At 41.2% G+C, this 26,833-nt stretch overlaps 1 protein-coding gene across 4 annotated transcripts in view; it reads left to right on the plus strand.

Moving 5' to 3' along the window:
• The window catches only part of GRAMD4 (GRAM domain containing 4), a 116,617-nt gene that overhangs the window by 50,610 nt on the left and 39,174 nt on the right, over positions 1-26,833 (plus strand). For all 4 annotated transcript variants that reach the window (XM_063446786.1, XM_063446789.1, XM_063446787.1 and 1 more), the window contains 3 exons: positions 2,167-2,287; positions 15,455-15,575; positions 25,023-25,081. In XM_063446786.1, the coding sequence (XP_063302856.1) occupies positions 2,167-2,287; positions 15,455-15,575; positions 25,023-25,081 (301 nt within the window). The remainder of the gene's footprint in view (positions 1-2,166; positions 2,288-15,454; positions 15,576-25,022; positions 25,082-26,833) is intronic.

Raw genomic sequence — 26,833 nt, forward strand, 5'->3', positions numbered from 1 at the left:
ATTCCCTAGCGATGATACATATTGTCAGTGAGCATCATAGTCACGTTGGGAGGTAGAAACTCTGAACGTAGAATATCTCTAACTTCTGTCCGGGTCATTCGATTCAATAAAGGTGAGAATTGTTGGGTAATCAAAGCAAATCGCAAATTTAATGACAAAATAACATAACCTACACATTTCTCCAAGTCAGCAGTGCTTCAGTTTTTCTAATTTGGCTTTAAATTTGAATTTTTAAAAAGGCCGAATGCAAGCATTTTCTCTGATCACCTAGAAAGCCATTCGTTGTGGATTACTACATTTATCTAGATATCTCAGTGACACGGTGCGATGTCCGTGAGCTAAAACCGAATTTCCACAGCCAAATACCATACACAATGGAAATCCACACAGTTTGTGTACATTGTTTTTTCTTAACCGTTGATTTTTCATGAAAAAAAAGTAATTTTATACCCTATTAAAAATGTCTTCTTTTCTCTACCCCGTACAATCACACTCCTGATAGCCATAGATAACAAGTGCCATACATTGCTTCATTTTTCTTGGGTAATGTTTTTTTTAAATCATATTTATTTTTTAATGGTAATTGTTTTTCAAAGATAAATAGATATTTTTTTTTTTGCTCACCCTCACTTTCACCTTAATATCCAGTGCAGGGTTAGTTTGTTTTGATCTAATAGTAGCTATAATAAGTGCAAGCCAGCACATTACCTTCATTCCTGGAATATCATGAATGAAGCAACACAAATGGTATGAGTGACGCTAGCTGTAGTCCGATGTGTCTCTCAATATACATTTTTTCTGCAGACACAGCTTTTAATGATTTTATTCATGAAAACTTGTGCATCGCTCTATTATATTTCTTTCTGAACGAGGCTAATAGTGACCTGTCCTGCGTTCCATACAACGCGTGCAGCATTTAATCTCTTTAAACTCTTGGTGTGCACAATGAATGGTACTGGGGAAGTTCTAGCCACTTCCTGGTCCTGTTCAATAGAAGCGGTTTGCCCACGTAGTTATTCTTTGTATTGGCACATTGATAAGGCAGCCACAGTTTCCTTCTCTGTATACTCCCCAGTTAATCTTCTATTTCAAGATTTACGAACCATGGACAGAGGATGACGTTTCAGATAAAGGTGTGAGGACCAAAATGATTCTTTCATTGATTGTGGTTAAAAATGCGTGTGCATCATTTATTTACTTCTGCAGAGAGTTCACAACAGAATCCGCAAGTCCTGAGTAGCATATTTGTCATTATTTTTTATCTTTTTCAAATAGTTATTTTTTTTTACTGTATACAGATTTTTTTTGTAAAGTTTTTTTTTAATGCATTAGTACATTTTAAATTCCATCAACATGCTTTAGTCATTATATGTGACAAAAGCTGTAAAGGGAAGGGATTAATTCTTTTTTAAGATACTTTGGTGAGGGTAATGGTAAGGAATAAAAGGTCACGGTACGAAATGTCACTTACTTCTGTAAACACCAGTGCACAGTTCCCCCATTAAAAACATGAACTAATCAATATCCTTTTTTTTTTTTGGAAGCTAATGATTAGTTTTTACTGTGCAAAAGCCCCAAGCCGTTCAGTTCTCCTTCATCCTGTGTTTTGAAGGCAGGTTATTTGTATTTAGAGTAGGACACCGTACATTAGATACAGGCCAGACCAGGATTGCTGCCTGGAGCCCTGCAGCAATATTCACATCGGGTCCCTCCCTGTATATGTTCTAAGTGACGATGCAATTCCCTTTATTGCTGCAGATTGTGAGAGCCGAGCTCTGGGTCTGCACACAGAATAGATAGCTTATTCTAAGGCACGGGAGAATCTCGCTGCTCTGTTTAAATTCCTTTATACAATGCTGCTGATCTTCCTGCCAAGACCCCTCTGAGACTGCAGTCTGTCTGCCTTTTACATTCCCCGCAATCTGAGCAGGTGAATCTTTCTTTCATTTTGCATTTTCTGGGTTTGTACAGCGGTATCAAGCTTTGTAAAGAAGGCCCAGGATCCCAAATAGAGCAGTTGGTGTACATCAACGTCAAGCCAAACAGCAGAGCAGACTGTGCGCTATTGATGTTCTATCTGTACAGTATTGTCTGCTCACTGGGATTTTTGGGTCCCTTTTTTTCCTGTTTGTTTTTATTGACACAATGTTTTAACTCGATCCCCAGGCTGGCCCAGGGACCGTTGTCATGGCTTCTGGAGTCTCGGAATTTAATCGAACAGAGTCTGACCGGCTAAATGAGGTTAAAGGACATCTGGAAATCGCCTTACTGGAAAAACACTTCCTTCGTAAGTGAAATACATGATGCAAAACATACCATAAATTATGTTTTATCAAACACAGCTGGGTCCTGGTACAGACCAGCCATTGAACTGCTGCTCCCATCTGGTGTAGTTTATGAGAGTTGTAGAATATTAGACACATGGCTACTTATTGCCAGTTTAGTGTATGTTGAGTAGTGTGAGCCTGATTACTGTGTAATAAGGGGAGCATTCTTGTGTTGAGCATGGAATGCTGTACAATTACTTTAAATATGTCCATTTAAACCATCGTTTGCATGTGCATTTTCTGTGGGTGTTTAAAATTGAACTTTCACCCCCAAATTGTATGGATTACTCCTTTTCTTTTCTTTTTGTAGTCTGTGCATGAGTACTAGCTTGAAGGACAGCTCTGTTACCGAGAGAACCGGAGAACTACCTGTAAGAGGTTTCTCCTGCCTTGTAAGAGGGTTCTCCTGCACCCCTGTGTTGCTCAGTTTTCAGCATGGAGTTCAGTTCTGATAACTGATTTACTGGTGGGGGAGGGACCGCGTTTATCTTTAATTAAATCTACACATATACTAATGCATTGTATAGATGAAATGTAGACAACAATTCATACTGGTTTTGACAGGATTACAATACAGCATCAATAACCTGGCAAACAAATTAAAATCGTTTACAGAATCTGTTTATCTGTGTTCATCTATACCATGCTCTAGCTACATACTATCAGACGGATATAGGAAATGTAATTTATTGATAAAATCATCCGCATAAAACAAACTTCAGATATTGTGTCAGCTGAAAATTCTGTGTCTCAATGCTTGTCTTACATCGCTGATCTGGAATAAACCCTAGCTGAACATAACTGCCTGCTTTCATATCTGTATATATGTTTGGGAGTCCAGGCCAGTCCAGGCCACTCCCTGTCACAGGTTCCTCATTCCAGGACCCGATTTAACCTTGCCTTGCAGAGAGTCGCAGGAGGAAGCATTTTCCAAGTAATAGGGAGTTATTAAACGAACACTCCACTGCCCAGTTACAAAATAAATAAAATTCTATATCTACTAAATCTCTACATCTACTAAATATCTAGATCTACCAAGAATTCTATATCTACTAAATATCGACTAAATCTATGTTTAGTAGATATACCCCAAATGGAAACATGCATGCATTTTTTCACTTGGCATATATGTGAAAACAGCTTTCAAAAGCTGGTCTCTTGTCGGCTGCCTATGCAAACCCTCCCCTTCTAACCCCGCCCAGACTTTATGTGACTGTCCAATCATAGACTTCCCAATGCAGTTTAATGGGAAGGCATGTGTAACGGCTACCCAGGTAGAGGGAGGGTATCAGCCGTTAGAGACGTCCTTTTCCCTGCAAGCTGCTGTGTAGAAGTCAGGCTGGTATAATCCCATCCACGATATCCAGAGAGAGAGTCAGGTTCAGCTGTAAAAAGAAGCAGGATAATATTCCCAAATAATCCCCTTTCAAGAACGAGACGAGGCAACGTTTTGAAGGGTCAAGAAGAACTGAGGGCTGGGATGCCCAGCCTGCTTTTTATTGTAGTTACATACAAAAAGAACACACCCAGGGGGAGGCATAAAATCCCAATCACACATATGGTACAACCCACACATCCCCTCCCCTCAGATAAACAGTTAACCCAATTATACTGTACACATTTTTAGCCAAGTTCTGGATGGGAGCAACAGGGGAGCAACATCAGCCCATTCGGATGAATGGTTCGGGAGCTATGGGGTTCCAAAGTTTTGACCGACCGCACAGGTTCACTAGCCGAAAATAGTTCCATGAGTTTTGGCCTTGCGGTCGGTCTCCGTTCGTGTATCAAAACCCCACGAAATCCTTACCATCCACCGTTATCCTGCCGTTCGCCGGAATCCCCATATCAAGTTAAGTGTAACTACCGAACGGCCGGTTGTTCGGTAGTTCTAGCACGAAGTTCTGGGCGCATGGAGGTTTCAGCGGTGTTCGCCTGTTTGCGTATCCGTTTTTAGTTCCACGTGTTGACGGGCAAACACCGCTGTTCGTGCGCAAGATGGCCGCAAACACGTGCAAGGTCCCGAAATGGCGGCCACCTATTCAGAGCACAAAGGATTCGTGTAGAATCATACGAACGGCTGTATTCCCTGGTAATGGCATTTCTCATACAATATCCATGCGAATAACTCCAGCTATTTTAACAGTCCAGGCATGCAGTATAGTCTTGTTACAGCATGTGTTCTGGGCAGTTGCTGCCTTTTGAGGTTATCTCCACTGAACTAAACAAACCAGGAAGTAACAGGACCCTTTGTCTGATTGACAGCCAGGGGCTGTAACCAGTATAATTTATAAAAATGTAAATTTCTGTTGAAATATGCACTTTTTCCCAACTCAAAAAAGAGGACATGTTCTTTACACTAAAGCTTTTCAGAAAGCTAAAAAGTGCTTTAGGGGTCTGGAGTGTCCCACTAAACATTTAATAAAAGTCATCAAAGGTCACCCAGCCCCCTCTACAACAGCCAAAAGACATAAAACTGGGCTGGTTGGTTAGTGCTGTGTTTGTGCTATTACAATTTTTATTTGTGTTGCTTTGTATTTTTTTTTTAGTTCTAACAGTTTGGTTTCTGTCAGATGAAAAATATGTAGCCCGACATCCAATTCAACCGAGATGTATAAATTTGGCACTTCATGTTTTTGTAATGTGAATTAAAAATATACCTTTTTTTTTTTTAACACATTACCTAAACCGTTCTACAATGACATCCCTAGTATTTCCGTGGAATTGCAATATAGCAGGATGGTCCAATAGGTTAACAGAGCCTCTCCAGTTGCTTTCTGGATAAACCTGTTCTCAGGTGAGGGTTGTCATGATACCTGTTGTAGCCAATGTAGAGGAGGTTGGTCATCTGGACGCCCATTCTCAGAAAGGCACACAGGCACCCATCTTCTCCAGCCATTTCGGCCGTTTAGACGCCGTCCGCAATAACCCCGCCCCCTTTTATGACGCGGCGCAACTTCGCCAACGTCATGACGTCGATGATGTCACGGCCCGCCGAAAAAGTCAAACCAGGACGTTTTGGGGGCGTGGACATCAGTTAAAGAGCCAAGGTATAAAAGGTACTCACTTACAGTGAGTCATTGCCCTATGGTGGTTCCAGCTTGTCTGTTCCCTCAGTGCTTTTTCTGTGATTAATTTTTGGTTATTGACTTGGCTTGTGTTCTGACTTTGCTACTCTCTCCTACCCTTGTACTCCGCTTGGCTTTCGCTTACCTGTCTTCTCGTTCCCTCGACCTTGGCTTGTTCCTGACCATTCTTTGTTTATGTGACGTTAGTCCGGCCACTCTAAGGTCCGGTATACGTCTTTATAGTTGTTAATACTCTGCGTGTTGGATCCCTGTCTCGATCCTGACAAGGGTATCACAGCTGCACTGATGGGGGCACACGTCCAACAAAGCAGACTGGTTACAAGAAAATTTGCATTTTATTCATTTTTATTTTAGCTGCAATAAACCTTAACCGTCTGGATTAGCCCAATACATTGATTGTGTAGTTCTGATTTATATATTGCATTGTCTGTGGATTAACATCTGATTGCAATTCACAGTAGTTTATACACTGTACTTACCAGCCAGGTGAATAAGCAAAAACGGGGGGAAATTGCAGCTCAGGTTTAGACGGTATCCGTCCTTATTTTACCTTTCACTGTTGGTGCATAGCAGGAAAACAACACTGGAATATCTGCCACAGAGAATGCACCGTAGGATACTCCATGGATTCAGCAAGGATGTTTAAATATTAAATTCCTAATTAACATTCTGTAGAATAGCACTGACACAGAGTGAATAGAGTACCCGTTTTTGAATTATTTATCGCAGTGTAATTCTAAATCTTTTCAGGGCTATTCGCTACAATGGAGTTGAGGACATTCGACTTCTAGGTCGAAATAAACAGCAAAAATAGCTCGTCAGGAGTAGGCTTTCAAGTATGGCTTCCTTGGACAAAATCTAAAATGTCCTCACCAATTCCCCACAGCACCCAGTTTTTATTTTTATTTTTTATTTTTTTTATTTAATACAAAGCACAGCAATCATTCATAGCCTGGGTTATACACTGTATACACTGATCAACCACACCATTAAAACCACTGACAGGTGTAGTGAATAACATTGATTGTATTGTTACAATGTCACCTGTCAGGGGGTGGGATATATTAGGCAGCAAAGAACAGTCAGTTCTTACATTTCATGGAAGTAGGAAATAGACAAGTGAAAAGATTGAAGCAACTTTGACAAGGGACAAAAAGTGATGACTATGCGACTGGGTCAGAGCATCTCCAAAGCGGGTGTTCCGGTATGTAGTGTTTAGTACCTACCATAAAAGTGGTGCAAGGAAGAACAACCAGTGAACCAGTGTTAGGGTTATGGGCGCCAAGGCTCATTGATGAATGTGGGTAGCGAACTCTAGCCTGTCCGGTCTGATCACATAAAAGTAGCTCAAATTGTTGAAAAACTTGACAGTTTGCTGCAATGATGACCCCTGGCCACCGCTGAAAGCGCCTTCAATGGCTACGTGAGTGTCAGAACTGAACCATGGAGCAATGGGAGTAGGTTGCCTGGTTTGATGAATCACGTTATCTTTTCGATCAGGTGGATGGCTTGGTGTGTCATTTACCTGGAGAATAGATGGCAGCAGGATACACTGTGGGAAGGCAGGCCGGCGGAGGCAGTTTTATGCTCTAGGCAATGTTCTGCTGGGAAACCTTGAGTTCTGGCATTCACGTCTATGTTAATTTGACACGTACCACCCACCTAGAGATTGATGAAGACCAAATACACCCCTTCATGGCAATGGTGTTCCCCGATGGCAGAGGCCTCTTTCCGCAGATAATGCACCTTGCCACACTGCAAAAAGTATTCAGGAATGGTTTGAGGAACATGACAAAGAGTTCAAGGTGTTGCCTTCGCCTCCAAATTCCCCAGATCTCAATCCGATTGATAATCTGTGGGATGTGCTGGAAAAACTAATCTGATCCATGGAGGCCCCAGCTTGCAACTTGCAGGAATTAAAGGTTGATGTGTTGGTGTCAGATACCGCAGGTCTTGTGGAGTCTATACCTCGAGGCATCAAAACTGTTTTGGCAACTACACAATATTGTGGCTGATCAGTGTAGGCATGTTGGAATAAATACAGTAGAGAACACTGTCTCTGTATTTTTAGCACTTTTCAATAGTGTTCTATGTAATTAGGCACGTGAGCTTACACTTTAGATAAGAGGTAGCAGGTGAGAAATACCTTTTTCTAAATGAGAATAGGAGGCGCATTAGGGAACCTCTGTTTTAGGTGTGAGCACTTTGTATTGTGTGAAGTCCATTATAAATGGTGGTTTCACTCAGATGGTGAATCCAGGTCTATAAACTAAAGTGAAACAGAGCTGGTTAGGTAGGGATGGCAAGATTGTGCTGCAAAATGTTTGAATCAACAACTGTCTGTGTATTTGCCTCTATCGGCCATGTTAAAAGAGAACAGTTTGTTGTTATTATTATATATGTTATATATATTATATATGTTCTTCTGAACTACAAGCACATATCCGTAAAGACCTACTCCATTCTCAAGTGCCTTCCATATTCATGAGGATTGTATCATTCTGGACTTATATTTTTTTTTTATTTTTGTTGAATTTAGGCGCACCCTTTTTTCTGTTCTGTGTTACTTTTGTATTCTATTTACTACAAGGGGATTAGAGGGAACTCCCCTTATATGTTAAGGTGCGCAGCCGTTTATTAAGTTTTATAAATGTTTCTGTGGCAGCTTAGCGCTGACTCTTCTCCTTGTTTTCTGTGTTGTTATAATTAGCATTTAAAGGGACACAATAGTCCCCAGAACAACTACAGCTTATTGGATTTGTTCTGGTGAGTAGAATCATTACCTTCAGGCTTTTTGCTGTAAATATGGTCTTTTCAGAGAAAATGTAGTGTTTATATTACAGCCTAGTGATAACTTCACTGGCCACTCCTCAGATGGCTGTTAGAGATCCTTCCTGGGTCATGGCTGCCTAAAATGCATCCAAACATTCAGTATCTCCTCCCTCTGCATACAGACACTGAATTTTCCTCATAGAGATCCATTGATCATCTCTATGAGGAGATGCTGATTGGCCAGGGCTGTGTTTAAATTGTGCTGGCTCTGCCCCTGATCTGCCTCCTTGTCAGTCTTAGCCAATCCTATTGGGAAGCATTGTGATAGGATGAGGTCAGAGGAAGTTCACAGGCAGAGTCAGCAGCTTCAGACTTGAATACAAGTAAGATGTTACTTACTATCTTTAGAGAGGCAAAGGTGGCCAAGGGGGCTAGATAGAGGTTTTAACACTATAGGGTCAGGAATACATGTTTGTGTTCCTGACCCTATAGTGCTCCTTTAAATATCACCAGCTTATTGCACAGCACTTTACCATTATACAGTGGGGAAATACGACTATATTCCAGGGCCTTGAATACTTTCAGATTGAAATACGTTTTCTTTAATTTATTAGAACAATAAATACAAACAATATCTAAATGCGTTATTTTGGTAATTCATTTGAAGATGTTGTGCTTTGTAACAAGGTTCCCTGCGTGGTACAATAATTGGTAATATTTCAGTGTTAAATTCCTTCGCTTTTCCCTATTCATCGCTACTTGTAATTTCAGTATGGGCTGACCTATCAATCAAGTACAATAGTGAGGCCTGAAAAAACCCACTACCATCAGCACAGTGAGCTAAATAACGTTCTGATATGGTCACCAAACTCTATTGTACACAACAGCCCATTTCATTCACTAGTGTAAGCAGCCCTTGTTCTTAATTTTAATGAGGAGCTGAGCTCAAGGCTGCCCGGTCCCTCCTTTGAATGCTACCAAGTTTGTGGCTTTAAGATTATATTATGTGTAATCTCAAATGGTAAAAGAAGAAAATTGCAATCTTCTAATCCATCGACTGACTCGATGTAAGGAACAATATATTCCGTTAGTGATCTGGCTTGGGAAGCAGGAGATTTTGTAAAAAGCTGGATTTTTGAGCTTTCGCGAACGTCTGCATGCCTGAACTGTATTTGAATCTTGGCTTTGAGTCAAATCGTTTCCTTCACACAATTAAGCCGGTTATTTGCATGAAAGGCCTCTCAATGAATACAGCGCAATGCATTGTCTGTGATAGTAGCGGCTCCAGCAGACATTCTCCTTATTCATCAATCTGCCGGTCTGTCTTGGATTACAATTCAGTGTGTCTTTAAATGCAGCCCCATTCTGACAACATGTGACAAGAGCCTGAATCCTTTCCTTTACAGTCCTAGAATGGGTCCACTTACTGTACCTCTAGCTCTTCACCGGAGCTAACGGGGAAATTAGCATTGCCAAAAAAACTGAACTAAAATTGTATTTTAATGTTGGCCATTCCAGTATGTTATTGTTGGACATTCTAAATGCAGTGGCAAAAGAAGTAGTTATTAAGTATCAGTCATTGCAAACCTTGAAGACTCTTTTTGTAGGACCCGTCATTGAAGGGATTAGACACACTTTGATTATTGGTAGGTTGATTGGCTGGCCATTTTTTTGGCCACTGCTTGCAGGAGCTGGTTAGTCTACTTGCAAGGTTCATTCGGGGATGTAGCGAACAAAAAAAATGTGTTGATTGCATTAACGCAACCAGCATAAAACTGTATTGTTTGATAATGGAAATTAAATTAGAAAAAAATTAAATGAAATTCCCTTCTATGTTAAATGATAATTTTCGGTATTCATTTCCACTTCGTTTTTCCCACTTCCTTGTAGCTCTAGTTACATTGTAGTATAGCTTGAAAAACAATGTTCCTCAAGATCAATATGTCACATCTGTTTTCTTTGGTTTTGACCTGAAAAAGACTAAAACAACCAAATTTGAGTTCCACTTGTGCAACGAAAAAGGGAAGAAAAGGTTGCATTCTGAATTGTATTACAGCCATTGGTATTCTGCTTTGAACAAGAAAAAAACAAACGAAAAACCCAACAAATCATCCTGAGTTCGGGAAATTTCACATTGTATTAAAACTTATAGCAATATTTACCTACATCTCTTGGGTGGGATCTTCATCCTGCCAGCTAGTCTGCCAACGTGCTGCAGATCGCAGAAATATTAGCCTTTCAGTGTGTGTTGTGTTTATAGATTTTTAAACCGTATTCATATACGCCGTATGTTTTATTGTGATCTGTATGTATATGGTTTAGCAGCAGTTCTAGGAACCTAGGATCCAGTGTGCTGGTGGGTGGGTTTATCTGGTCCTCGCAGGAATTTGAGGTTTTGAGCGTCACAGCGCACAAGGTGCAAAGTGTGCGCCGTGTCTACCTGGACTAATAATACCTTCCTCTCTGGCTGATGGTCCATGTTGGGACCCATGCGGCTCCCTGCACGACATTCTTTGTGCTGCCCTGCTGGGTCCTCTTCTGTGCATCAGAGCCCTCAAAGGCTCGGCAGAGACCTTGGGGGAAGTAGTGGATGAACAGGAGGAGTGGCATTTCAGGTTTAGAGCCCAACATGGCCCAGAGGTTACCTCCATAATTAAGTAGTCCTCAAAACTTCTCCTCATAGGAGTGTCACCCCTCCCATTCCCCTATTTAAACCCTGTTTACCCAAGGCTCACTGCTCAGATGTTTTCTGAGCTCCCACATTGGTGTGAGTCCTTATTGCCAGTTTGCTTATTCTGTATAGTGACCTTCAGCCGTTTCCTGATTCTGAATGTATTTCGTACTCCAAATCACTGTAATAAAAGGATAAAACATAGGGGCCAAGACGTGCAAGAACTAACATCTGGTGCGTGCTTATAGCTTGAGGCTGTCTTTAAATCTCATACCAGCCTCTCCCCAGCATTGCTCACTTTTCACTTGAAGAAAATCAACATTTAATGTTCAGATGTATTAATTGCAATATCCCTTCACATTGAGTTTCAACCTGAATTGAATGTGAAATCCTATTACACCCCCCCCCCCAATTTAAAAGTGCCTGTAGCTTTAAAGCAGAGAATAGGTGAACACAATGCACTCTGCTTCTACTGAGCGAATTGAAAGCATATAAAGCAGGCTTCCCCAAACTCCGGCCCTCCAGATGTTGCTGAACTACAACTCCCTTGATTCTATAAATGAAATAGGCTGAGAATCATAGGAGTTGTAGTTCAGCAACATCTGGAGGGCCGGAGTTTGGGGAAGCCTGATATAAAGTGACTAGTTAGGGTTACGAAGCGGCTTGGAATAATATTTTGTGTGTATATCACGGGCCTCCATGTAGACATTCTGTATGGAGAATGGCCCTTATTTTAAGCACTCATTAAAGATGTGTCTTCCTGTTTGAAGTGACAGATTATGCTACATCCTTAGTAATTTGATATGATGGCTTTTTGTAATCTGGTAATTTTCCTTTAATCTAGTTTAAAGCCGCTCTTCCTGTAGTGGAATGCAAAGCATTCATTGTTAATGGCATGCTGTCTATAGAGCTCCTCATCGTGGTGTAACAGGGAGTGCGTTCTCTCAACAGCATTGCATATGTTTTGTTCACAGATACATTTATTTCCTCAATCATTTTATTGGAATTTGAATAGAAGTTGCCTGGGTTAAAAACCCAGACACCCCAAGTGGACCTTTTTAAAGTCAATTAAAACCAAACAAGAAAATAAGCAATAATCAAACCGACCAGTCAGTTACAACTATGATGTGTAAGGTCCGCTCTGTGTGATGATAGAACGGGTATCACTACTTAAAAATAAATAAAACCGTGGCCAGCTCCAAACATCATCAAAATGTCCCATTCCTCCCGTCATCGAAGTCCGATTTGCCAGTTACACGTACATTTAAACAGACTTCAACTCCTAGCTGTTGGGCAGGTAGGCCTGTTCGCAGTGTGTGTGTGGTACCAGGGGCGCGAAAGGTTAATTCGGCATCTACCCTGTAGAGCCGGAGATAGGTAATCTGTACTCTTACGGGTAGTGTGTGTTTGTCAGTGAATAGTTGGGTGCAGTGATGAACTAAGCTGGGTGTTGTCTCCCTATAAGACATTTAACAAAGGTGAGTTCTATATGGGGTAACGTCTCAACGGGTCAGGTGGTTGTCTGGGGATAAATTCTGCAACGTTGGCGGTGCCCCAGCTCGGTGGGTTTGTGAGCCTTTCCGCCGGTGCTTGTAGGGCCAGTGAATCCGAAGGGAGACCCAGCTGCTCCAGTATCACCGGTGCCTATTGCGTGCAGCGGACTGTGAGTGTTGCGTCACCCTTGGTGACCAGTAAGGTGTGAGCTGGGCCCCAGCGGTATCTAATGCGTTGAGTTCGCAGGAGGGATGTGAACTGTTGTAGGGTCCTCCCCAGGCCAGTTTTGCTCCCGAGAGATCCGCGTAAAAGGAAAGAGTCATATCTTCGAAAAGGTAAGATGGTTGGTCTCTGGCGGCTGCCAGAATTGCGGATCTATCCCTGTGTGTCTGGAACTGCAGGATTACATCCCTTGTGGCCGTGGCTGGGGCTTTAGTGGGCTATGGCATGCGGAATATGCCGTCTAGTGTCACCGCTTTGGCTACCTTTGGGGTTAACAGAGCCGTGACTAGCCGCCGGGTAGCATGGGGCAGCTCAGCATCAGGTATGTTGTCGTTGAAGCCCCTGATCTTAAGGTGTTTTAGGCGGCGTTTGTCTTTGAGCGTGGCAAAGCGTAGGTCGTTTTGTGTGGATTGCCTTTTCAGCTCTTGTACCTCCCTTTGTAGCTTTTGGATTTGGCTGATGTGGGTGTTTGTAGTGTCCTTCACTGCCCCTAGTCGTCCAGTAAGACCCCACAGGGGGTCCGCCATGAAGGGACGCCATGTTGGATCACGAGGCGCCTCGTGCCTGCCGCCATAGCTCACCGATATCCATGCCCATCGTGGGCTTTTCAGGCTTCAGTTTTTTAGATTTTCGTCCCATTGGATTCGTTTAGGTGTTAGGGTCACCCTGGGGCGATTTCGACCCACTTGAGGGGGGTTAAATGTGTGTTTTTCCCGTATCGTGGCCTGGAGCTCAGTAGGCATGCGACCGTTCTCTCCAGTAGCTTAGCACCGCCCCCCAAAACCTCTGCTATTTTACTTGAGCTTCACCATTCATTTTTCACTTTGCTACAATTTGAAGTAACACTTCTGGGTTGAGGCCAAAACTATAATTGTGTGTTCAACTGAGATACTAGATATGTGCACAGTAAAAACAAAACAAACAAAAAATAATTCTGCACAGCTGAACTTTTTTTTCTGAAAATAGAAAGCTTTTTGGGACACCTGAATTTTGTCTAAATGTCAGTTCGGGGCGGTAGAATTTCAGGACATAATCAGAAGAATAAAAATGGGCCAATCAGTGTGCTGCAAATCTATATACATAATGCTCACTGATAGAAGTATTTTTCTGCCATTTGGTTCTCATATCAATTGAGAAAAATTAACAAATATAGAGAATAGGACGCGAGCAGTAATAAAAAAATTCATTATTTATAAATGTTTACAAAATATATATATTTTACTCCGTCTTCTCTCCCCCATGCAATCTTTTTTTTCCCCATTGATCTGTTTTTGTTTTTTTTGGTGCCTTTTTTTCGCCATCGATGAAATCTAGAATCACGATCCCAAAGCAATTTACGTTCAGCATTGTGTGGTTCAGTTGATCTGCGCTTTATGTACGTTTCGGCTCGGGGGTTTGGGAATTCAGACGATCACCCGATTTGCCCAAATTCAGTAGAATTGTTGTGGGCTCAAAATGAATCTCCAAGTCTATTAGGTAGATAACATATATAAAGACTGGGGGCCAGAGGGCAAACTACTTTATGCCATCATTCAGTCCCCGATAATCCAGCATAACATTGTTGGATTAACAGATACTATATAACTGGGCTTGACGTACTGAATGCCGGATTGACTGGACATCGTTTGACTGAAGCAGGGACATCAATGTGGCTATTTTTTGAAAATTAGTCTACAGGAAATGTTGAGTTGAAAAATGTGTGATTAACAATTATATACCGTATGCAGTTATCCAAAGGAAATGATAGAAAACGGATTTAAAGCAAAAGAATCAAGCCCTGTTGGATTAATGATCACTATTATTTGACTGTCCTAATCTAATCTTATCTGCCCCGCTGGTAACATGCCTGATACTGGGTCTTCAGGTACCAATAAATGAATCAAAGGGGGATGATTTATTTCCGAGTGCAGTAATCAGAAACGTTCTGTAAAGTTCTAGATCAATTACCATAGAAACGAATTAAACCATCACATTCCTTTGCTGATTATTTAGACTTTTCTACTTTACACCCATTTATTTTTATGATCACAACTTTTTTCTAAATCTCTTTTAAAATCTTCCTTTTGGGATTAACTGTGGAAATCAGGTCAACACTACTGTGTTGTAGTTACTTTTCTGCTTTACAATGGTTATATGGACATTTACTGCAACAGAAAACCTCCATATCTTACCCCCCCCAAATCATCACATCACAGTAAAGGAATATGTAACGGTTACTTGGAGTAATTCCAAGCTCACGGGTTGTATGTATCATTTTCATGCCAAAAGAACAGTAGTTGTATGTTACAGATTATTTGTGTATTTATACATCTCAAAAATGTTCTTTTTATAATCAATCCTCTAAAGGGGTACTTCAATCGTCATAACCACCGCAGCCCACTGTAGTGGTTATGATGTTAGGAGCACCCTGGTCCTGCTTTCCTGTAACCGGGTTTTCCTTCTTACCTGCCCTTGCTGGGTGCTCGGTGTCCTTTATGGCTGGAGGTGACATACTCCTGGCTTCTGCAGCCCGGTGTCGATTCTGCTCCCCATTTGTTGGCTGAAAGCATGAGCTGACGGCCCTCAGCCAATGATTGCAATTTTGTGAGTAGAAATATGAGAGACACAGAATTGATATTGGTCGGTCCGGGCTTCCTTATGACGTCCCAGTGATACTGCTGGAGGTAGTGTTCCAACGCCTGTAGCAGAAGGTTTGTGCAATGTATGTGCAATGTTTCAGTGAGATACGCTGTACCTTCAGACTCTAGGCACCATGACCAAATTAGATCACAGAAGTGGTCATGGTTCTTGGAGTAGAAATGTAATGGCACATCCTGAATTCAAGTACCAGCTACAATTAATTGTGTGTATTCATGCATGGTGTTTGTTCTTTTTCATACCAGAGGAAGAACTCAGGAAGCTGCGAGAGGAGACAAACATTGAAACGTTAAAACAGGAATTGGAAAAAGAGCGGCAGAAACGGATCGAACTGGAACACAAAGTTAATGAAGCTGTAAAAACCAGGTATCGATTTCTGTTAATTCCAAAGTGTAAAAAGACATTGCGGATTTTCTGTCATCATGGCCGACTCCACGGTCCTTAATGGAACTTATTCAAATGATTGAACTTACTGAAATCCTGTAACTGATACAGCTGGTAATGAGCCTTCTGCCATGGTTTCCTTAAACTAAATACTGAGGGGCATTCTATTGGTTACCATGGTGATTTACCCCCACATTAGCCCTTGTTTCTGCCCCCAATAAATCTCCCCTACCCCCCGATTCAGGTTTCAGAGCACGGCTGTTTGGTTCTGTGTCTTCTAAAATCTGGATTAATGTGTTTGGGCTCCTTCCACAGCGCGTCGGCCTGTTTGTAAACGCACAATTCTTCTGTTTACTGTAAAGAATACGCAAGATATATTTCCTGTTGTATATATTTCTTTTCAGATATTCCCTGCGGGCAAATTTGGAAAATGATTGGTAATTATTAGGGCTGGCGATGCTGTGCTAATCTATCTTTACCTGAAACATTTTGTATAACTAGAAAGCGAAGCCCCATAATGCACGCAGTGATTTATATAATGATACGTTGTAGCTGCTTTTCAAAGCTGTTTAGACAGCTGTATGTAGGGGCGGTAATTACACTGCGTTGCACCACACATTCACATTTGATTTGCAAAGCTTTATTTTTCCCAGACAATATTCCAGTGTTTGTGTGGGAATATAACTTAACACTCACTTTTCTCTGTCAGAAGCTTTACAAATCTATAACATTCAGCTAAAAACCTTCAAGAAAACACAGACTGTATCTTATGTCTTTTGACAAAAAGGACACGTATTGTTTAGATCATTTTACTAATAATAATTGCAGCTAAATGTAATTTAGAACAAGAACAATGTATCTTATTTAAACAAACATATGTCTAAACACATTTATTGTAGTTTAAAGACACATTACTGAGAGTGTTATTGCTGTGGAGCTCTGTTATACACTCACACACATTACTGGGAGTATTATTGCTGTGGAGCTCTGTTATACACTCAGACACATTACTGGGAGTATTATTGCTGTGGGGCTCTGTTATACATTACTGGGAGTATTATTGCTGTGGAGCTCTGTTATACACTCAGACACATTACTGGGAGTATTATTGCTGTGGAGCTCTGTTATACACGCAGACACATTACTGGGAGTATTATTGCTATGGAGCTCTGTTATACACTCAGACACATTACTGGGAGTACTATTGCTGTGGAGCTCTGTTATACATTCAGACACATTACTGGGAGTATTATTGCTGTGGAGCTCTGTTATACACTCAGACACATTACTGGGAGTACTATTGCTGTGGAGCTCTGTTATACACTCCGACACATTACTGGGAGTACTATTGCTGTGGAGCTCTGTTATACACTCAGACACATTACTGGGAGTATTATTGCTGTGGAGCTCTGTTATACACTCAGACACATTACTGGGAGTATTATTGCTGTGGAGCTCTGTTATACACTTGCATTACTGGGAGTATTATAGCTGTGGAGCTCTGTTATACAATCAGACACATTACTGGGAGTATTATTGCTGTGGGGCACTGTTATACACTCACATTACTAGGAGTATTATTGCTATGGAGCTCTATTATGCACTCACATTACTGGGAGTATTATAGCTGTGGAGCTCTGTTATACACTCAGGCACATTACTGGGAGTATTATAGCTGTGGAGCTCTGTTATACACTCACACATTACTGGGAGTATTATTGCTGTGGAGCTCTGTTATACACCCAGACACATTACTGGGAGTATTATTGCTTTTGAGCTCTGTTATACACTCACATTACTGGGAGTATTATTGCTGTGGAGCTCTGTTATACCCTCACATTACTGGGAGTATTATTGCTGTGGAGCTCTGTTATACAATCAGACACATTACTGGGAGTTTTATTGCTGTGGAGCTCTGTGATACACTCAGACACATTACTGGGAGTATTATTGCTGTGGAGCTCTGTTATACACTCACAGACATTACTGGGAGTATTATTGCTGTGGAGCTCTGTTATACACTCAGACACATTACTGGGAGTATTATTGCTGTGGGGCTCTGTTATACATTACTGGGAGTATTATTGCTGTGGAGCTCTGTTATACACGCAGACACATTACTGGGAGTATTATTGCTATGGAGCTCTGTTATACACTCAGACACATTACTGGGAGTTCTATTGCTGTGGAGCTCTGTTATACATTCAGACACATTACTGGGAGTATTATTGCTGTGGAGCTCTGTTATACACTCAGACACATTACTGGGAGTACTATTGCTGTGGAGCTCTGTTATACACTCCGACACATTACTGGGAGTACTATTGCTGTGGAGCTCTGTTATACACTCAGACACATTACTGGGAGTATTATTGCTGTGGAGCTCTGTTATACACTTGCATTACTGGGAGTATTATAGCTGTGGAGCTCTGTTATACAATCAGACACATTACTGGGAGTATTATTGCTGTGGGGCACTGTTATACACTCACATTACTAGGAGTATTATTGCTATGGAGCTCTATTATGCACTCACATTACTGGGAGTATTATAGCTGTGGAGCTCTGTTATACACTCAGGCACATTACTGGGAGTATTATAGCTGTGGAGCTCTGTTATACACTCACACATTACTGGGAGTATTATTGCTGTGGAGCTCTGTTATACACCCAGACACATTACTGGGAGTATTATTGCTTTTGAGCTCTGTTATACACTCACATTACTGGGAGTATTATTGCTGTGGAGCTCTGTTATACCCTCACATTACTGGGAGTATTATTGCTGTGGAGCTCTGTTATACACTCAGACACATTACTGGGAGTATTATTGCTGTGGAGCTCTGTTATACATTGACACATTACTGGGAGTATTATTGCTGTGGAGCTCTGTTATACACTCAGACACATTACTGGGAGTATTATTACTGTGGGGCTCTGTTATACAATCAGACACATTACTGGGAGTATTATTACTGTGGGGCTCTGTTATACAATCAGACACATTACTGGGAGTATTATTGCTGTGGAGCTCTGTTATACAATCAGACACATTACTGGGAGCAATATTGCTGTGGAGCTCTGTTATACATTCAGACACATTACTGGGAGTATTATAGCTGTGGAGCTCTGTTATACACTCACATTACTGGGAGTATTATTGTTGTGGAGCTCTATTATACACTCAGACACATTACTGGGAGTATTATTTCTGTGGAGCTCTGTTATACACTCAGACACATTACTGGCAGTATTATTGCTGTGGAGCTCTGTTATACACTCAGACACATTACTGGGAGTATTATTGCTGTGGAGCGCTGTTATACACTCAGACACATTACTGGGAGTATTATTACTGTGAAGCTCTATTATACACTCAGACACATTACTGGGAGTGTTATTGCTGTGGAGCTCCGTTATACGCTCAGACACATTACTGGGAGTATTATTGCTGTGGAGCTCTGTTATACACTGTCACATTACTGGGAGTATTATTGCTGTGGGGCTCTGTTATACACTCACATTACTGGGAGTATTATTTCTGTGGAGCTCTGTTATACAATGAGACACATTACTGGGAGTATTATTGCTGTGGAGCTCTGTTATACAATGAGACACATTACTGGGAGTATTATTGCTGTGGAGCTCTGTTATACACTCAGACACATTACTGGGAGTATTATTGCTGTGGAGCTCTGTTATACACCCAGACACATTACTGGGAACATTATTGCCGTGGAGCTCTGATATCATCAATCTTGCTAATCTCAGCCAATCCAGTGCTTTCCAATAGGAAAGCATTCAAAGACTATTGCGCATGCTCAGCAATACGCCAATCAGAATATCTTCATAGAGATGCTGATCGATGCAGCATGGTGTATTGCTGTGCATGCAGAGCGTGGAGACGCTGAACGCAGGTGCTGCATTACAATGCAGCGCTGAAATAGTGAGCACCTCTAGTGGCCGTCTGAGTGACTGCACCTCTAGTGGCCGTCTGAGTGACTGCACCTAGTGGTGTTATTAGCCATTATTTTCTCTGTAGGGACTATAGTGTCCCTTTAATGCGTTTTTAAACACACAATTTATATTAATTAAAATGTATCTAACCTGACTCAAAACTTCAACTGGCCAAAGAGGATCCTTTCGTTAGTGACGGTGTGGATGGCGATATGGTCAGTTATTCCTGGGTTATACTTATGGACTTACTGATACCCATCTCTGGAACTGAAAATGTAATTTATACCAAGAGCAAAGTATCTTGTTGCACAGACTGATTTCTAAGCATAGGTATTGTGGGTTAAACTAAGACACGTAACTGTGAGTTTGATTGAGTTGTAAACTCACATTCAATAAATATTTTGAGCTCTTGGAAAAGAGGATCAGAGGGAATTGATCTTTCAGTTAGAAATGTGCACAATCAGTGACTCTTGGGAAGTAGAGTTTAGTATGAGCTGCGTAGGGCACGTATAACACATATGTACAAAATAGGTGCAGGCAATTTTATTGAACCCACTCCATCACAACGTTTTGACCTACAAGCTTGACAAAGACCGTGTAGGTCAAAACGTTGTGATGGAGTGGTTTCAATAAAATTGCCTGGTTTGAACCTTGGAGTGCCTGGTCCATTCTTCTATTTTGTTATTCAGCATTTGGTCTCTGGTACTGAGACTGTCCGAGTTGCACCCAGCTACATACTACTTAAAGGGACAGAGTGCAGTTCCACACCCTACCATAACTAACACATATGTACAGTGACTAATTTTCTTTGCAGTCTGCATTTCACAACCCTAGCTTGTATGAGAGCTGTGGCGGTATACCCACAAGTAACTGGGTTACTACCGCTTAGGCTGTCCCCTTCCCATGTGTAGGAGCTTTAGAGTGGTTATGCTCTCTTGCAAAGAGTACCGCTGTCTCACCCAAACACTAGTCCAGACTTAGTGAAGGGTGAATAAGAACTGGTTTATTGAGGCAAAATTGTCATCTTATATACCTGGGGACATGAGGTCACATGAGGTCCCCAGAGGGAACAATTGGATTGTGACGTACGCGAGGCCTCAGTGTCTGTGCCTGAGCTGGTAATTTAATTAACGGCCATACACTTCAGCACCTGGTTAACAAAAACAGACATAAAACAGACTTCCCATGCTCACATCCTCACAACAGTGCCATTCCTGGAAAGGTCTCTCTGAAGCTCCCATGCTGTCCGAAAAAACGCCCGGATCGGATGTGTAGAGCCCATATTAGGGGAAAGTCCACAGGGCTGCGAGGCACGGGCTGGAGGGGGCGTCTTTAGTGAGAATAGTCTTTTGGGAGAGGGGGTGGCGCTTGGAGAGACATGTACCCAGGACAGGTGACCAGATAGTCCGTCACAAGAGCAACTTACCCTGTGAATATATAAATTGCATGATACAGGGATTTTTTAATCTCAGATGCCCATTTTCACCCGTGAAAGTCTCTGTGGCTTTAAAATACAGTATCGCTTCTTATTCATCCTTATAAGTTGGATTGAAAGCAACATTGTTCCTGTGGGTAGGGCACAGAAAATCCCAGCTAAAGAACAAACGTAAACTGATCTGTAGAGTAAGCTGGCTTTAAACAGTGGAACTAAATGCTGGTTCTTAGATTGGCGGCTTGCTCTGGTCATTCTCTGCAAGCAAACTGCAGATACTCTGCTATTGTGTAAAATTCAGCCATCTGTAGAATGTGAAGCCATAATGACTTGAAAACAGCGATATTCAGAGAGAAACAAGCACACACACACAGTCTATAGCTGGCTGCTGGCAGACTGGGGGTATATAAATAGATCTGCTTGCTAATACCTTGGCAGCATGTGCTATGATTTCCTCTGGGGCAAATTGCCTTGGCTTGAAGTGCAGCTGCACAAATTGCCCTTTAGTAGTCACCGACCAATTAAATGTTTCATTTCACCTGGTAACGCAACGACGAGAAACTCATGTTTTTTTTAATGTTTTTCCATTTTCATAGCTTTAACATAAATGCAGGAAAATTAGAATTATTTTAAGTCTGTTAAAGCCCAATCATCCTTTGTTTTACCCTCTTAAAAACCAATGACTAAGTTAATATATCCGCTGAGCCTCATAAGTAGACACTCCAGACACCTAAATAAGTTGCCGTACTGCTTTATGTGTGAAGTGTGTGCTCTTTCTTTTTATTTTTTTTTAATTTTTTTTATTTTTAGAAAAAGTGCAGATTTCAGTAGAAATTGTCACTTTTATAAATAAACCTTGTTACACTCCCTGGCTGTGAATCAGACAACTAATCCTGTTACTTCCTGATTGATTAGCTCAGTGGAGATCAACTCAAGCGGCAGCAATTACCCAGAGCATCTGCCTTGCAAAGACTTCTCATTGAGCTGCATTGGGAAGTCTGTGATTGGACAGTCACAGAAAGTCTGGGCGGGTTTAGAAGGGGGAGGGCTTGCAAAGGCTGCAGACAAGAGATCTACAGCTTTTATAAACAGTTTTTTTTTTTTTAATGCCTAAATGTATACATGGTTTCATCTCTATAAAATATATGCAACATTAAAGCATGTGTTATGGCTTTAACCTCCCTTATGTGTATTTCTTCTTCTGAGGCTCAAATGATATATTAAAGGGACGCTATAGTCACCAGAAGAATTACAACTTAAAGGACCACTATAGTGCCAGGAAAACAAACTAGTTTTCTGGCACTATAGGGTCTTTAGGTTCCCCCCCACCCTCAGGGTCCCACTCTCGCGGGGCTGAAGGGGTTAAACTCTTACTTTCTCCAGCGCCGTGCTCCCTCGGCGCTGGGGAACTCTCCTCCCTTAGCCGACGTCAGCGTGCGCGCATTCAATCAGTCCATAGGAAAGCATTTCTCAATGCTCTCCTATGGACGTCAGTGTCTTCTCAGTGTGACTTTCACAGTGAGAAGCGCGGAAGCGCCTCTAGCGGCTGTCAATGAGACAGTCACTAAAGGCTGGATTAACCCTAGTGTAAACATAGCAGTTTCTCAAAACTGCTATGTTTACAGCTGCAGGGTTAACCCTAGATGGACCTGGCACACAGACCACTTCATTGAGCTGAATTGGTTAATGTGCTTGGGGTGTTGGCGGGGCCAGCCACAACCGGACCCGTGTGACTCTGGAAAAAGGTGAGAAAACTTTCTCACCTTTTTAACTAGAGGTAAGTGGACCGGGGAACTAAGCAGACATTTATACCTATAGTGCCAGGAATACACATTTGAATTGCTGACACTATAGTGTTCCTTTAACTATGTCATTTGAGAATTCTTACTGGGTTTTTCACTAGAGTGTGAATTGTCAGGACATCAGAGTTTACTCACAACTTTAAATGGTCAAGTATATACAGTCTCGATACAGTTTACACTGGCAGGTTCCTACATGAAAGTTGTTACCCATTAATTACACCAAAATCCTTGCATGAGAGGCATCACAGACATTCTTGTACTATGCATGAGTGGCTGTTTTCGCTGAGATGATATTGAATTTATTATACATATATTTTTTTGCTATAGTTTGTTGCTTGCTTTGTATCCCAGTTCTGATATTCTTCTGAGCAGCAAGAGGATCAGCCATTCGAAACAAAAGATTATTTTTTTGTTTCTCGCGAATAAACATGAGGATTATTGCTGTAAGCTGCCCTACTTGATCTCATCAAACATACATTGCAAGTTACCCAAAGAGCAGCTCTAGTCGGACTATCCTGAGACATCTGTTACATAACCTAGAGACGGCCAGTCCAGGGTTACTGGTTATATTGATGGTAAATTATGGGTGGGGGAATTTCTTGTAAATGATTATCAGAATGCCTGACGAAACCTTAGCTGAACTTGGATAGAGGCTGATGTTGCCCGATGTTCAGTTACGTACGAATGGCTCATCTTTTATTCCTTCAACAGATGTAGCTTTGAACATTAAATTGTAGTCGAAAGAAGCACTTGTTTATGTTGATTTTCTTTCTACTTTTTGTCCTTTGTGTTTGTGGATACAGTGGGTGGGAGATCTGTACTTGCTGGCAGAGAAACATGTTCTATGTATCACAGAATGTGTTCCTCATAGCAAAACCTTCCCAGCTTTTACCCTCTGACATTTAAAGAGAACAGAATGCATGTTTTACGAAGTAACAATTTATCCAGGACAGATGTTTTTAGTGATCTGCTGGTGGGTGGGAGAGCGTTGGACACGGAAAGGTTAACAATGCGGAGTCATTGACTGATTCACTGGAAATTATTACAGAAACGTCTTTTAATCAAACTGGCCGTACTGCAGTAATTAGAAGATTCTGAGTATTGGAACAGTATTGGAAAATCGGGTTAATAAATAAAGTGTGTAGTTGAGGAAGATAATTACAGAATCTATCGGCATAGCTGCCAACAGTCTTGAACCCAGTGGAACTCACCCAATTTTGGACAAATGTCTCATTATCCTTGGCATCGTCTCTAATGTCCAAAACCTGGGGATTGGTCAGTGACGCTGGAGAGGCGGGGGGGGAGGGAACACTGGGATAAAAGCTGTGTTCGTAGCACCTGTGTGTATACAGAGCGATGCAGAAATGTGGCTGCAAGGCCGCTCAATGTCACCCTTACCTTGTGCTTATGGGAGCATATTCCATTTCCAGCTGTCTTAATCATTTTTTTTTTTACATTTTTCTTGTCCTATTATACTGTGAATAAAATCCATCCATTGATCCATCCATGTTTTCTATGTCATTGATCTGTTTATTATGGAACAATAATGCCATGAAGGATCGAGTGATTCATAAATGTATCCAGAAACCCTCGTTGACTTCATTTTCACCCATTATAAATTGTGCAGTATTATTGATATTTTTAGGTTAGGATTACTGTGGGGTTTAATGTAAAGCGATCTGTATTAATATCTGTATATCTAAACTGATGTTTTACCCCCAATCAGTGATATTTTATCACAGTACCCTCCGTATTACTGCAATGTTTAGATTTTCAGGTACAAACCAACGATTTATAATGCCAAAAGGAGTAATTGAGAGAAATGCCCTAAATCTGTTCAACTATATCTCCAAGAATTCCCCGGTTTATGCAGTTTAGTTTTAATAGATTTAGCAGGACTTATTGCAGTCACCAAAATGTAAAACTTTCAGCTTTTATTTTTCATGGCCTTTCGGCTCATTTTGTTCATAGCCGATCATCTGTTATTATTATTAAATTATTATTTATATAGCGCCATCAGATTCCGTAGCGCTGTACAATGGGATCTGTTATTCTCTTTACGATTTATCAGGAGAATTACAACATAAAACATATTGGGCGTGACTATAGGTAAAAGAAAACCAGAAATTTTTTATAGTTTGTTGAAACGGTCTGTGGATTTTAAGATCTGATACACTTGTTTTTAACAGAGGGGCTACGGGAAGTGTTACTCATGGTCTCTCGTCTTTTTACCCCAAGGACAGAAGAATCTAACACACAGCAACCTCCAAAGGCACAGTCACAGACTAATGGAGCAGGTATGTGTCTGTTAAAACAGTTCAGTACTTTTTAAATGAGATCTATGAACGCAGTGACACGAGGGCTGTGGGCAGCCTCCGATTGGTTTGATGTTTCATACTGTGCTGGATGTGCCATGTTCCCAGTGCAATACTTTCACACCAGGATTATAATGTGTTAATGCAGAGAAAAGGGAGAGATCGCTCCTTTCTTACCTTATCTTATTGTCTATTTATGCAACTGATACAATACGTGTTTGACATTGAGGAATAACATTTTGTGAACACAATAACTAGCAAAAAGTTGTTAATAATTATATTATAAGTTCCTTTATTTATTGCTCATTAATCAAGTTAAATGGACACTCTAAGAACCAAAATCAACTTCAGCTTAATGAAGTGGTATTGGTGTATAGATCATGCCCCCGCAGTCTCACAGCTCAATTATCGGCCACTCCTCTCCCTGCTCAGTTCCTGAAAAAGACTCATTTTTTTAAGCTTCCCTTACTGCACAGTGTGTTTAAAGGGACACTATAGTCACCAGAACAACTACAGCTTATTGAATTTGTTCTGGTGAGTAGAATCATTACCTTCAGGCTTTTTGCTGTAAACACGGTCTTTTCAGAGAAAATGCAGTGTTTACATTACAGCCTAGTGATAACTTCACTGGCCACTCCTCAGATGGCTGTTAGAGATCCTTCCTGGGTCATGGCTGCCTAAAATGCATCTAAACATTCAGCATCTCCTCCCTCTGCATGCAGACACTGAACTTTCCTCACTGAGACTCATTGATTCCATTAATCTCTATGAGGAGATGCTGATTGGCCAGTCTCAGCCAATGCTATGGGGAAGCATTGTGATTGGATCAGGTTACAACTTCTGCTGATGTCAGCAGGCAGTGGGCAGGTCTAAAGGAAACAGGGACAAAGCCAGCAGCTTCAGGCTTTAATAAAAGTAAGATTTTACAATATTTATGGAGGCATGAGCGGGACAGGGGGCTAGATGGTGGTTTTAACCCTATAGGGTCAGGAATATGTGTTTGTGTTCCTGACCCTGTAGTGATCCTTTAACTTAGAATTGTTTATCTTCCACTCTTGTTAATTGCCGGCTAGAGCCTGCAATAACCCCCTTTGTGTGATTAAAGTTTTGTTAACGTCTAAAGTAAATACCCTGTGCTGTCATATTTGATTACAAATGAAACGATTTTCATGCAGGCAGTGCGAGTCACAGCCAGGGGAAGTGTGGGTTAGGACTGCATAAACATAAACAAAAGTGATTAAATGATAATTGAAAAGTGAGACTGCAAGGGAATGATCTATGCACCAAAACTGTTTCATTAGGCTAAAGTTGTTTTGGTGCTTTGCGTTTTCCCTTAAAGTAAAGGTATTTTTAGAAGAGACTCAGGAGCAGAGAGCACGGGTGGCACCTGTCTTGGGTTGTCACATATGTTAAGTATGTAATATTATGCTGTTACATCTCAAATTGATTCCCATATGTTTTTTAAAAAGGTAACATAGTTACTGTTTAAAGCAAACATATTTCTCGATGTGGATTGCTAAGCACCTACATAAAGAATGTGTTATAGTCTGTTTAAAATGCTTACAGTTCATTGTTTTATTCACTTTAACACCTTCCCTAATTGGAATCCATTACTTCAGGGGTACACCATATGGTTTCAGGTGTTTAAAAGCCCCTGTTTCTGCTGCAGCTCTGGTGAGTGGGTGGTGGGAATGGTTTTGTTAAAGTGACGCTGTATCCTGAGTCAGCTGATGC

This window comes from Pelobates fuscus, chromosome 3, assembly GCF_036172605.1.
Source record: "Pelobates fuscus isolate aPelFus1 chromosome 3, aPelFus1.pri, whole genome shotgun sequence".
Classification (NCBI taxonomy): Eukaryota; Metazoa; Chordata; class Amphibia; order Anura; family Pelobatidae; genus Pelobates; species Pelobates fuscus.